The sequence below is a fragment of the Rattus rattus genome, chromosome 16 (genome assembly GCF_011064425.1).
Source record: "Rattus rattus isolate New Zealand chromosome 16, Rrattus_CSIRO_v1, whole genome shotgun sequence".
Taxonomy (NCBI): Eukaryota; Metazoa; Chordata; class Mammalia; order Rodentia; family Muridae; genus Rattus; species Rattus rattus.
In genome coordinates this window covers 33,362,304-33,376,757 of record NC_046169.1, presented here as the reverse complement: position 1 = coordinate 33,376,757, position 14,454 = coordinate 33,362,304, and the positions used below count along the sequence as shown (strand labels likewise).

The window sequence follows — 14,454 nt, the reverse complement described above, 5'->3', positions numbered from 1 at the left end:
AGAGCCAAGGGAGATCTCAAGGTTGCAGGGACATAAATCCACCCTGAGCCGGCTTCCCCATAGGATACATTCTGCTGCCCCCTTGTGGCTTCAACGAAGTTGACAGCCTCTCGTTTGCTACAAGATTTCCTAGGTCTGGAGCGCCTAACCCTACAGGGGAGCCGGGGAGAGACATAGGACAGGACTCTGCCCCCAACGCCGCTGCCTCCAGCACCCACTGATGTAACTAACCTAGTGACATTGAGAATTAATGTCTGCACCTGACTGGGTCACATGACAGCTGCATGACCTTGGTGCATTGTGTCACCTTCACACACACACACACACACACACACACACACATACACACACACACACACGAGTGGCATTGGTGAATGTGGATGTTGAGAAGGACTCAGGGGCTCTTAGAAAAGTCCCTGGCAGTTAAGCATGTGAGGAGGGCTAGTGACATCATCCCTATGGAGGGACACACTTCAAGGATCTGTGCATGGAACAGCTCACGCTGTGACACGGAGTCATTTTCTCCAAACCTGCTTTGGGTTGTGTAGCTCGAGGAAGAAAAACACAGAACCCCCCGGGAACCACATGCTCCAGTCAGGCAGGTTTATTCATTGGACTGCAGGGAGCCACAGGGAGCAATCCAGGAGGGCTGCCTGAAGGAAGAGGACAGGACCAAGGTGTCCAGTAGCCTCTGGGGTCCCTGGGATCCTTCAGCTGCAGTTCAGCTGCGTTTTCAGCTCCTGAAGCTGTTGGCTACTGATGTTGTTGCCACCACACACGATGACCACGACGGAATCCAGGGCGGGGCTCAGGCGGCCCTCAGCCTGGAGCCTCCCCAGGATGCCTGAGTAGACAGCAGCCAGGGCAGCACCGCAGGCAGGCTCCACGAGCATGCGCTCATCGTCTGTGGGAAGGACCGGGCGGGGAGGGGAGGGAGGACTGTCGGGCAGTGCTCAGCAGGAGGCGCCCATCCATCCCTGTCCTCCGTAATCACAGGTCTGACTTTCTACAGTTGGGCTCCTTACTCCATCACTTGTCTGTCTGTCTGTCCATCCATCAGTGTAGCCTTTGTCTGTAACGCCAGCCATCCAACCAGGAGCCATTCATCCATCTCCTACCCATCATTTGATTGGTCATTCATCAGCCTGCTCGTCAATGTGTCCACCAATCAATCCACCCGCCTGTCCATCCATCCATCCATCCACTCACCCATCCATCCATCCATCCTCCCATCCATCCATCCTCCTGTCCATCCTTCTTTCCCTCCACTGCCCATCTATACATTACAAATCTTCCCCACTCATACATTTATCCATTCATTTAACGAACACCTCACTCTCTGCCTGGTTCTGTGCTAGGAAGACCTTAGGGACATAATAGCGGCTAAGACACAAATCCCCATCCCTGCCCAGTCACATCTCAACCACAAATGAAGACCAGGCAGCTGTGGACAGAGGGGTTAGTGTATTGGAAGTCTCTGGTTAGTGAGGTGTTGTGGGGAGATCAGGGTGGCTTCCTGGAGGAGGCACCATAACGGATAACTGGTCATCACATGGGCAAGCAGTAGGAGATAGGGTCAGGACGGACATCCAGAGACAGGAATGTGGGAAGGGAATGTGCAGAGGGCAGCTAAGACTTTCTCCTCCTCCCATCCACCACTGGACACGCCCCATGACATCACCACTGCCCAGCCAGCCCAGTCACAGACTCTGAGGACAAGGTTGAGTGGACAGAGAGCACCAGGCCTCACTCACCCAGGAACCTCTGCACAGCTCTGACAGCCTCCTGGTCTTCTACCACCTCAGAGAGGACTTCACACTCCTTTGCACACTCCAAGGTCCGTGCAGCCACAGTCTTGGCTCCCAGGCTCCTGGCTACGCTACAGAATGAAGGGAGGGGGGTGGAAGAGCAGACAGGTCAGAGCCCCACCCTGTGTTCCTCGGTCACCCACATCCTGGGATGGATGGGTCCCCATCAGGAGGCACACACACACTCAGGGGTGTGTGTGTGTGCGCGCGCACACACACACACACACACACACACGTGCAGAGCTCAGAAATTGACATCAGGCCTTTTCCTTGATCGATTTGCCTGTACACGTTTTTGAAGCAGGATCTCTCCACACTAACCCAGGCTGGCCCCTTCACTCTCAAGCCTCCTGCCTCAGCCTCTCAAGGGCCAGGATGACAGGGTGCACCCACAAACCCGGCTTTTTTCACACCCCCTAACTTGGATCCTCATGACAGCGGTTGGAACTTCAGGACAAGCAGACCTATGGGGTGCCTGAACCACCACCACCACCAGCTGGACAAATAGACCATAGGCTAAAGGTGCCCCCACCCTCTACCCCCCTCAGATGCTCACACCGGCTTACCTGGTGATGTCTGGCAGAGTGACCAGCCTGCCCGCCTGCAAGGCCGAGTTGAAACTGTGTGCCCCGCGGGTCTCCATGGCAACGATGGGCACATGCTGCCAGCCTACCTCCAGTAGGCCAGCAACCACACCCGCCAGGAGCCCTCCACCCCCCACGGCCAGCACCACGGCACCTGGAGGGGTCCTCAGCGACTCCTTGAGCTCCCGCACTAGGCTGGCATTGCCTTCCCTGTGGGGTGTGAGGGGGACACATGATGGGACTGCCAGGATAGGCGACCCCTCCTCGGCCACTTAGAGGCAAGATGATGCAGGAGGGAATTACCCTTGTTCTCCATTTTACTCTTTACTTCACCCACCCATGTGTCTCCCCAACATCCTCCCAACCTCTTTCTTTCCTTTCCCATCCGGTCCTCCCCTCTTGGAGAAGGGATATCCTATTCCATTAAGAGGGATCAGCTGGCACTCTGGAAGCAGAACCCTGTCTCTGCTCCCTGAACAGCTGTGAGCCCTTGGGCAAGTGTCTTGGCCTCTCTGTGCCCCAGTGGGCTTCCCAGTAACTACTTATTCCCTGCAAAAGAGGAGCAGACAGTGAAGGGATTCCAGTAGCCTGAGCCCAGCCCTAGGCACATATTCAACAGACAACACTTCATCTTACAATGTCCATTTCACCAATAGAGAAACTGAGGCACGGGTGGTGAGGTGCTTTGCATAAAACATAATTTCCAAGCAGCTAGGTTTGAATCCATGTCTGCCTGTCTTTGAAGTCTCTTCTTCCTGAGCCTCAGTTTCCACGTCTGGGCAGTGAGGGTCCCACACTCTGCCTCCCTAGGAACATAGCCACAGCCTTACCATATCAGGGGATGGTCAAACAGGGAGACGTTCACCCAGCCGTCCCTGGTGGCCAGTTCTTGTGCCCTTACGTTGGCTTCATCCCAAACCTAAAGAGAAGTAGAGGCCCCACAGAGACTCCACAGAGAATGGTGGAGGTCCCTGACTCTTAGAGGTCCCCCTGAGGGAGATCACACCTCCCAGGATAAGGACGGCAACCTCACAATGGGTCAAAGGACACCACGTGTCTCCTTCAAACTCAAAGGGACTGGGATGCTGTGTGACCGCAGGGTCAGAACAGCTCAGGGTGTGCAGAGCCAATGGACTCCAGGACTGGTCACATGGAGCCAACTTGAGGCCGCAGGAGGGGACAAGTCTCTCACACCAGCCCCACAGATCAGCTGGGTCTTTGCAGCTGATCCATGAAAGCCTTTGTTGCTGGATTGTGGCCCTGAGGTGAGCTGACACCTGTGTCCACCGTAGGTCACCCAGAGCTCATCTTCTGGGCGTCCCCTGATCATGGAGCTTGCCCAGGGTGTGACCAAGGAGGGCTGTGAATGCAGGAAGCATGTGCCTGGGGCAGACTCCACCAATAAGGATTGAGGATTAAGACAACTGCTGTGTCCCACTCAGGGGCACAGCCATGCTAAGCTCAGAGAGGTAAACCCCAGGTGGTATAGACATGCCCACCCCGCCCTGTTCCAGAATAGATGGATGGATGGGTGAGTGGGTGAGCAGGAGAGTGGTTGATAAAGAGAAGGAAGTAGAGAAGCAGAAGTGAGTGGGGTGTGGTGGTGCACACCTTAATCCCAGCACTCAGGAGGCAGAGGCAGGCCAATCTCTGAGTTTGAGGCCAGCCTGGTCTACAGAGTGAGTTCCAGGACAGCCAGGGCTACACTGAGAAACCGTGTCTTGGAAAGCCAAAACAAGCAAAACAGAAAGAAGCAGAGGGAAAAGGGCTGGGGTGGAGCCGGGAGCTGCACAGTGTGGTCTTTAGCAGTAGCTTTGGGTGCTATGGTTCAGGCACAGCTTCGAGTGCGGGCCCATTATTTTCTCACTGCCGTCTCAGAACAAGAAACGGCACAGCCATCAACCACCCTTTCAGGTCCCAGTATGTCTGTGAGGACAGGGGTTGGGGGGATACTCCCCAGGCCTCTGACAGGAGTCTTCTCAGGATGGGGCAGAGGTCTGTGAGCCCTCAAAGTGCAACACCCTTCTCATGTCCCTTCTCCCTACTCTCTGCCCTCCTGAGAGAAGACGGAAGGCTGTTTCCGGCCAGTGTTCACCCAAAATAAATGGAGGTGATGCCCTGGAGTGGAGTAGAGGAGGACGCAGCTCCTCCCAGCCCCGCCCCAGCCCCGCCCTCAGCCCCGCCCTCAGCCCCTCCCGAACCCGCCCCAGCCCCGCCCCCTTGCTTCCGCCAGCACCACCTCCTTACCTTCCCAGTCAGCTGGACCTCGGCCCCCTCTCCCTCCAGCCGCCTCACCACCTGCTTGGAGGTGCTCTCTGGGAGCACGATGGTGACGGGGATGCCCAGCTTCTGAGCGGAGTATGCGGCCGCAATGCCTGCGTTGCCCCCTGGGAGCAATGCGGAAAGGAGTTCCTCAGACTTCATATACACCACTTCATCTCCCCCACTCCCCCTAGTCCCCCATAAGTCACCTGTGTATTTGTGCCCCCCACCCACCTTGCTGATTTATGTCAAGCCAATCGGAGAACACAACCTCCTGACCCGTGACTGCTTCAGACATGAGTATGTCACCCAGGCTACTGTGGGGCCTGGGCGAGAGGAAAGGGAAAAGAAAAGCAAGAGTAACAGAGGCAGAAGAAGAGTCAGAAGATTCAGCCGGGTCTGAAAGCCATTTATCCTGAGAGTGTTCAGAACTTGGGGCCTATGGCTTCACCCTCTGTGAGGTGGGTCTCTGTTGTCCATGACCACCACAAGTCTCAGATTATGGGGAAGGGACTTAAGAACAGATTATGTGGCTGTCTGAGACTTCGACCTGATGAGGCTAATCCTTGAGAGGAACCTTAGTGGGGCCTGGTGATGCAGATCTGAGATGGCGAGAAGAGGTCCAGAGTCCTGTCAGCCTGTAACAAAGGGAAGGAGGAAGGAAGGAAGGAAGGGAGGAAGGAAGGAAGGAAGGAAGGAAGGAAGGAAGGAAGGAAGGAAGGAAGGGAGGAAGAAAGGAAGGGAAGGAGGGAGGGAGGAAGAACAGAAGGAAGGAAGGACAGAAGGAAGGAAGGACAGAAGGAAGGAAGGACAGAAGGAAGGAAGGACAGAAGAAAGTACAGAAGGAAGGAAGGAAGGAAGGAAGGAAGGAAGGAAGGAAGGACAGAAGGAAGGACAGAAGGAAGGAAGGACAGAAGGAAGGAAGGAAGGAAGGAAGGACAGAAGGAAGGAAGGAAGGAAGGACAGAAGGAAGGAAGGAAGAAGGAAGGAAGGAAGGACAGAAGGAAGGAAGGACAGAAGGAAGGAAGGACAGAAGGAAGGAAAGAAAGAAGAAAGGAAAGAAGGAAGGAAAGAAGGAAGGGAAGGGAAGAAGGAAGGAAGGAAAGAAGGAAGGAAGAAGGAAGGAAGGAAGGACAGAAGGAAGGAAGGAAGGAAGGAAGGAAGGAAGGAAGGAAGGAAGGAAGGACAGAAGGAAGGAAGGAAGAAGGAAGGAAGGACAGAAGGAAGGAAAGACAGAAGAAAGTACAGAAGGAAGGACAGAAGGAAGGAAGGACAGAAGGAAGGAAAGACAGAAGAAAGTACAGAAGGAAGGACAGAAGGAAGGAAGGACAGAAGGAAGGAAAAGAAGGAAGGACAGAAGAAAGGAAAGACAGAAGAAAGTACAGAAGGAAGGACAGAAGGAAGGACAGAAGGAAGGAAAGACAGAAGGAAGGAAGGAAGGACAGAAGGAAGGAAAGACAGAAGGAAGGAAAAGAAGGAAGGACAGAAGGAAAGAAGGGAGGAAGGAAGGAGAAGCCAAGCCCTGGACATTGACCGCTGCTCTAGCTGGCTCGCCCACCCCCACCCCAGTCCCAAGGACTCCCAATAAAACAGAGAGGGGTGGAGTCACCTGAGGAGCACACCAGATGTCTGCATCCCTTCTTGGCCATCTGGACAGAGAAAGGATGGAGTTGGGATCACTCCAGTCACGCAAACCTTTGTGGGATGTGGCTGGGTGCTCTACCTGAACGCGACAGTCCTCCCCCACACCACCCCCGATACGGTGCCCTCACTTCCACCACAGCTGTGTGCCCACCCTCCTTCACCTGCTGACAGAAATGTCCGATGCCCCGGATCTTAAAGGAGCCAGCTATCTGCACGTTCTCATATTTGAGGAAGACAGGCATGCCTGCCACCTGAGACAGCGCCCAGCTCTCCAGCAGGGGCGTGACCCTGTGGAAAGGCTCTGCCCCGACGCGCTCTGCCGAGGCCCCCTCCATTGCAACAGAACGCTGACGACCTGCAAGGAGGCATAAAGGGAGGGTCTGCACTGTTCAGACTCTTCAGCCATGACAGGGGGAGGGAGGACGAGGCCCCTGAGCCTGACCACCCCAAATCTTATCCAGAATCCCAGCTGCAAGGTCCGGACAAGTATCTGTCCCTCTCTGCAGCCTGGTTTCCCAATCTGAATGAAGAAGATTGCCCTGGGTACCCTTTACTTAAGGTCTGTGACTGCCCATCGTGCTGGGGACACAGAGTGTAGCCAAAGAGTAGTTCATTCATTCATTCATTCATTCATTCATTCATCCACTATTATCCATAAAAACACTGGTTAAGTAGGTGCCAGAGAGTCCAGGCCCTTCCTTAACCCTTTCGCTTTGCCCTTGGCAGCCTTCCACCCTCCTCTCAGTTATCCGTTCTGTAGGAACCACAACCCATGTCTCTAAAAGCAAGGATGCCTTTATCGTAGTTGCCGTTGAGTGATAGGCTCTCCATATATAGCCCAGGCTAGGCTGGAACCCACCATCCTCCTGCCTCCACCTCCTTAGTATTGGGATTATAATGGTATGACACCTCACTGACCCGAAAGGCTTTGTTTTCTGGCTTTTACGTGTGTATGTAGCTTTACAGTGGTTTGCATTTGTGTTGAGGCGGTGACTTTATGCTGGCTACACAGGTTTCAAGCTAGCCAGAGTTGGCTGTCTCAAGTCAAAAGAGGGAGCTAGAAAGATGGCTTGTCTGTTAAGTGCACTTGCTGCTCTCCCAAAGGACCCAGGTTCAGTTCCCGGCACCCTATGGGGTGCTGGCAGCCTTTGGTGCCAGGAAAGCAGAGAATGAGAGGGAGCCAGTCCAGAGCAGAAGTGGGGTGGGGTTGTGTTCAACCGCAGAAACCTGAGATCATTCCCTCCCTGCCTCGGTCCTGCATGTCCCAGCACACGTAGCCCTGTGACCCCCATCTCTGCCCATATCGGAACAGGCCACTAGTCACAGCCAGGTTAAACTTCTCCTCTCCTTGTAAGGTCATGTCCAGCAAGCTCCTGAAACTCCTCCCTATGCAAATGAAGCATCCCCAGCACCCCACCCCCATCAATGCTGTATGCCCACCCCATAGTCCCTACTCACTCCCAAAGGTTTAAGTCCCCCTCTCTCCACCCCAATTAAAGCTGCTCCCTGAAGCCTGTCTCCCTAGAGTTTATTCTCCCCTCACACCACCTGAGGTCTCCTCACCCTGGTTGTTCTCGGGTCCTCCCCACCCCCCCACCCCACCCCAATCCCTCCAGTTCTAGGGGCTCTGGTGCCCTCTTGTGGCCTTTTCTGTCACTGCATGCACGTGGTGAACAGACACACACAGCGGCAATAATTTATAAAAAGTGTAAAAAGGGGTCTGGTAAGATAGCTCAGGAGATGTTATCACAGGAACCTGATAACTTCGGTTCGATTCCCAGGAACCACTTTAAAGTGGAAGGAGAGAGCAAAGAGGGGAGAAGTAGGCATGGTGACCGACACACCACCCATCCATCCAGGCAGAGACAGGCAGATCTATGAATTCAGAGCCAGCCTGGACTACAAAATGAGTAGCCTCAAGGCTAGCCTCGGCTACTTATTGAGAAAACTGTGTTTCAAACCACCAAACCAACGGGACGAAAAGAAAAGAAAAGAAAACCTACCCTTTTTTGTCTCTACAGCAGAAAAAAATTGCTCAGGTCCTTTGCAGTTCCAAGGTGGGCCACCAGGGGGAGTGAGCTGCACCCCCATCCTTTCTGCCCAGGAAGCTGGACCTCTTATTTAAGTGACTTGAATAAGGGGAACTGGGGGTCTGTTCATGAATCTGACCCTTTGTCAGGATGGCCCTGGAACTCCCCAGACAAGGCAAAGACAACACAGACCCATCTCATCTCCTTCAGCACTTCTCACAGGGTAAGGGGCCTATGTTATGTCACTTGACACAAGCTAGAGCCATTTTTGAAGAGGAACTGAGACGCTGACCCTAAAAGACTGGACTATGGGAAAGAAAGCCCTTGGTGTATTTTCTTCATAGGTGATTGATGCGCAATGGTCCAGCCCATTGTTGGCGATTCCATCCCTAGGCTGGTGGTCCTGGGCTCTATTTCTATTAAAGAAGTGTGTGTGTGTGTGTGTGTGTGTGTGTGTGTGTGTGTGTGTGTGTGTGTACACTGTAGCTACCTTCAGACACCATAAGAGAGCATCAGATCCCATTACAGACAGTTGCGAGCCACCATGTGGTTGCTGGGAATTGAATTCTGGAAGAAAAGTCAGTGCTCTTAACTGCTGAGCCATCTCTCCAACCCCAGGGTCCTAGGTTCTATAAGAAAGCAGACTGGGCAAGCCATGGGGAGCAAGCCAGTGAGCAGCACCCCTCCGTGGCCTCTGCATCAGCTCCTGCCTCCAGGTTCCTGCCCTGCTTCAGTTCCTGCGCTGACTTCCTTCAGTGATGAACAGTGGTGTGGAAGTGTAAGCCAAACAGACCCTTTCCTTCCCAAGTTGCTTTTGGTCATGGTGTTTATTATAGCAATAGAAACCCTAAGACACCTTTCATAGCCTGTCCTGGCTCTCATCTCAGGCTTGCAATCCTAGATCATAGGTTGGGGGTTAAGCAGAGACCAGAGTAAAAAGGGGTCATGTGACCCAAGTGTGTGCCTCAACCACTCCGCACCCGTTCCCTCATCTGTAAAATGGGAACAAATACATACCCCAACTCACAGACTGTGGTGCAGACAAATTGATGGCACCCACTGGCATGCTCCCGGCTGAGTTCTCCAGAGAAGTTCTCTCATGAGGACCCTCTCCCAGTGCAGATGGCACACTAGAGAGCATCTAGAGAGCATGGTCAAGGTCCAGGCTGGGGATTGGGACCCAGGAATGGCTTAGTGGGGAGACAAATACCCACCTCTGAGCTGACTTGTGGTTTGATGAGATCTACAGACCAACAAAATAGTAGGAATCTGTGAGTGTTAGGGGTGAATAGAAGAGTCCCCTTTGGGGCTGGAGAGATGGCTCAGTGGTTAAGAGCACTGACTGCTCTCCCAGAGGTCCTGAGTTCAAGTCCCAGCAACCACATGGTGGCTCACAGCCATCTGTAATGGGACCTGATGCCCTCGTCTGTTGTATTTGAAGGAAGCCACAGTGTACTCACATACATTAAATAAATAAATCTTTTCTTAAAACCTCCTTTTGGGTATGGAGTCAGGAAAGACCTCTTGGACCAGAGAGAGAAGAATGAGCTAATTATGAGCCTCGCCACGCATCGGACAGCCCTGGACAGCACAGGGTCCTTGAGATGGTGAGTTCAACCGTGAAGTGGAGGTGTCCACTGTTCCCTGCATTACTTGATAAGGGCTAACTGTTGTGTGGGACTTGCTGGGAGCTGGGCACCATGCCCAGCTCCTTCCTTCTTATCTCAGAAGGCACTGAGAAACCCTGACAGAGGCCTGTATTTAACTTTGTCCTATAACTACTCACCCAGGGGGGGTTTGTGCACGAGGCCACAGGTTCAGAGTTCAAAACACAGGTGTGGGCTTCCATACCATGTGGCGTCTTAGCTACTGAACTGTTGAGATCATCATCACCATCACCATCACCATCGTAACCTTCATTCATTCATTCATTCATTCATTCATCCATTCAAAATGAGGCCATTTGGTACTTCACTGACAATTATCCGTAAGAACGGAATCTCGCCAGGTGGTGGTGGTGGCACGCACCTTCAATCCCAGTGGTTCCCTGTGAGTTTGAGGCCAGCCTGGTCTATAGAGTGAGCTCCAGGACAGCCAGGGCCGCACAGAGAAGCCCTGTCCCGAGCAAACAAAAGCAGCAAAGAAAAAGTGCTAACATGCTTGGCTCTGTCCCCAGGCCTCTATGCTCCTCCTGAGGACAGCCACTTCACCACTGTCACAGGGTGATGACCCAGCTGAGCCCAAGACCCTGGGACCTCTCACCACTGAAGCAGGTGCGGGAGCTGAGCAGTGAGAGCCTAAGTTCAGCTCTGCAGCACCCATGTAAAAGGGCTTGAATAGCTGAGGCCCTGTGACTTTCTTGCTAGAACTCACTGGTAAGCAGTGCTCATCTGGCCCTGCCCTCACTCTGAACCTGACCGTCCTGGGATCCTTTCCCCGTGGGCCATTTAGTGGCCTACAGCAGCTAAATCAAGAAAAGGGTTAGAAAGCCAAACTGACTGACAGCCTCTCCAGCCAACACAATCTGCTTTCTACTCTCAGGGTCCACAGGGCTTGCCAAGATAGTAATCAGGGCCACCAGGCTAGTAACCACCCTCACGCCCACTCACTGCCCAACACACTGTCCCACGGTCCCCAGCCACTCCCACAATGCCTCCCTTACCTTCCCCGAAAGACAGCCCAAGACCAGCACAGCCCAGCCAGGATCAATCTGAACTCACAGGCTACCAGATCAGCTTCCGCTATCAGGGCCTGGCCCCTCCTCCTTGTTAAAGGGACAGCTCCTGATTCTGGGGTCCTGGTGAAGACTCACAACAAAAAACGACCAAGATGAACTCGTGGGGCTATGCAACCCTCTCTGCCTTCCTCATGCAGCTCACGGCTCATGAATGACCCGGGCTCATCTGGTAGGTGGAGAAATGGAGGTTCAGGAAGCATACATCCATGGGACTGGCCAGCAAGAGGTAGAGTGAACCCGTCATCTCGGACCCCTTCATAACACGGGCACCCCAGGTCTGACTTTGGGTTCAGAGCTGTTTCTGGGTCAGGCCACTTGCCCTGGTCCACACTGGAGTCAGCTTATGTTTGAGACAAGAAAACAAAGATGCAGGCCAGGCACGGTAGCACACGTCTTTAATGCCAGTACTTGGGAGATAGAGGCAAATGGATCTCGGTGAGTTCAAGACCAAGCTGGTAGATAACAGAAAGTTCCAGGACAGTTGGGGCTACATAGAGAGACCCTGTTGAAAGAAAGAAGGGAAGGAAGGAAGGAAGGGAGGAAGGAAGGAAGGAAACGGAAGGAAGAAAAAGAAAGGAAGAATGAAAAGAAGGAAGGAAAGAAGAAAAAGAAAGAATAAAAGAGAGAAGGGAAGGAAGAAGGGAAAGAAGGAAGAAGGGAAGAAAGAAGAAAGAAAAAGAAAGGAAGAATGAAAGGAAGGAAGAAAAGAATGGAAGGGAAAAAGGAAAGAAGAATAAAAGAAAGGAAGGAGGGAAGAAAGAAAGAAAAAGGAAGAAAGGAAGGAAGAAGAAGAAAGGAAGGAAGGAAGGAAGAAGGAAGGAAGGAAGGAGACAGGATGAACCAGCGGCTGTCCTGTCTTCCAGTCTGGATAGGGAAGAGGGACTCTCACGTCATGTTCCCATCCCTGTCATTTCACAGCCAGCGGAGGAAGCCTGGCTGTTATTTACTGTTCAGAGCAACGGCTGTTCACTTCTTCAGGCGCTCAATAAATAAATATTTACCAGACACCTACCACCCGCCAAGTCCTGAGACCTTTAACCTCAAACAAGATAGAGTGTCCCCTGCCTTCTCCCAGCCCTCTGTGTGCCCTTGCTATAGGAGGTGGGAGCCGGTGGGAGGTTGGGGAAGGGGTTGGTGGGGAGTGGGAAGCCATGCTGAGTTCTGGGGTCACAGAGGGACTGAGGAGAGACTGGGGAGATGGCTCTGGGGAGAACCCAAGTTTGGCTCTCCAGCACCCGTGGAAAAGGGCCAGAAGAGGTAATGTGTCTCTAATCTTGGCATTATGAAGTGGAAGGAGGAAGGTGTCTGGACTTTCTACCTATTTAGTCTAATCAAATCTGTGCTCCAAGCTCCACGATCAGACTCTTGTGGCCCTTCTGTCCCCACCTACTTACTGGACAAGGCTGAGACCCTGGAGTGTGTCCTGAGCCTCAGTTTCCCCAGATATAAAATGAGAGGCAAGATTCAGGAAGGACCAGGCAACACAGGTGTCCTGTGTCTTCCTTGGGGACTTGTGACCTCTCCCCTCCTAGGATTGATGATTAACCCCCGGCTACCTGGAGTGAGGTGGGGCTGCTTAGCTCCACATAGGTGGACTAGGACCCCACCCAACTCACCTCTGCCCTCACGTTAACCCCTCCCCCTCCCTGACAAGTGGCCAGTCATGCATGAGGCCCTGGGGACACAAAAGGACAGAAGGCAGGGTCTCCATAGCGCCTGTAAGAAGGAGAAGGCTTCCTGGTGGAGGACCTCAGCTGTAGACGAGAATCTACATTTATTATATGCTTATGGTATACCCATAGCAAACCCCCAAGGCTCTTGCACATCGGACACACCCTCTACCACAAGCCTCTAGGAATGGAGTCTCTTTAGTTTTTCCTGAAATGTATCCATTTTGTGTTAGCCCAGGCTTGCCTTAAGCTTGCTATGCAAAAGGAAGACGACACTGAACACCTTAACATCTTCTCACCTCCACCACCCATGTGCTAGGATTACAACTGCACATACTTGCACTCACGTGCACACACACACACACATACACACACACAGGGTGGGTGGGAGGCAGACTGGCTAAATGGTTAAGAGCTTGTGCTGCCCTTGAAGAAGACTCAGGTTCAGTCCCAGTGGTTCTGGTGCCTCCATGGGCGCCTGCACTCACGTACACATACCCACACACGTCATAAACATAAGTAAAAGTAGTAAGCTGGGCTGGGGTGGTGTAGACCTTTAATCCCAGCACCTGGGAGACAGAGGCAGGCAGATCTCTGTAAGTTCGAGGCCAGCCTGGTCTACGGAGGGAGTTCCAAGACAGCCAGGGCTACACAGAGAAACCCAGTCTCCAAAAACCATAAATGATGATGATGATGATGATGATGATGATGATGATGATGACGATGATGATGATAACTTTTTGTTTTTTGAGACAGGGTCTCCCTATGCAACCCTGGCTGGCTTAGAACTCACTATATGGATCAAGCTGGTCTTGAACTCAAAGAGATCTCCCTGTCTCAGACTCCCGAGTGCTAGGATTAAAGGCATTCACCACTGTGTCAAACTAAATCTTTTTTGTTTAAAGAATTTATTTATTTACTTTATGTATTCATGTACACTGTGGCTGTCTTCAGACACCAGAAGAGGGCATCGGATCCCATTACAGATGGTTGTGAGCCACTATGAGGTTGCTGGGAATTGAACTCAGGACCTTTGGAAGAACAGTCAGTGCTCTTAGCCACTGAGCCATCTCTCCAACCCAAACTGAATCTTTTTGAAAAGAAAGACATATTTGCAGCTTGTTCTTCATGTGGGTCCCTTAATAATTAGGGTAGGAGATGTCTCTAACTCTGTTGCCTGCCTTTGGATCCCTTTCCCATAGCTGGGCTGCCTTGTCTGGCCTCAGTGGGAAGAGATGCCCTTAGTCTTGCTAGGACTTGATGTACCAGGGTGGATTGGTACCATGGGGTGCGGGGGCTCCCCTTCTTTGAGGAAAAGGGTTTGGGGGAATGAGGGAAGGAAGGGTGTGGGGGTGGGACTGGGTGGAAAGGAGGGAGGGGGCTGTGTTCAGGCTGTAAATTGAATAAATAAATTAATGAGGAGAAAAGAAAAAAATAGTTAAGTAATAGAACAAGCCAAGCACTGGTACACCTGTAATCTCAGCACCTCGGAGGCTGAGACAGTAGGATTGCTGTGAATTCAACATCAGGAATTGCTGACATCCACACACATACACATAGACATAGACACAAATATACATATATACACATATACATACATACAGAGAGAGAGAGAGAGATACAGAGACAGAGAGAGAGACAGAGAGAGAGACAAAGAGACAGAGATGGTTTGCCAGGTACAAACACTTGTCACCAAGCTGATGACCTGAGTTCAGTTCC

At 52.4% G+C, this 14,454-nt stretch overlaps 1 protein-coding gene across 1 annotated transcript; it reads right to left on the bottom strand.

Moving 5' to 3' along the window:
- Positions 1–582: 582 nt before the first annotated feature.
- On the bottom strand, positions 583–11,070 carry Sdsl (serine dehydratase like). The gene is made up of 8 exons (XM_032887065.1): positions 10,991–11,070; positions 6,460–6,653; positions 6,264–6,303; positions 4,640–4,779; positions 3,223–3,311; positions 2,375–2,602; positions 1,755–1,879; positions 583–904 (listed from the first exon to the last, which is right to left on the bottom strand). Exons 2-8 carry the CDS (start codon positions 6,631–6,633, stop codon positions 711–713), a joined length of 990 nt encoding a protein of 329 aa, XP_032742956.1. The 5' UTR covers positions 6,634–6,653; positions 10,991–11,070; the 3' UTR covers positions 583–710.
- Positions 11,071–14,454: the final 3,384 nt, after the last annotated feature.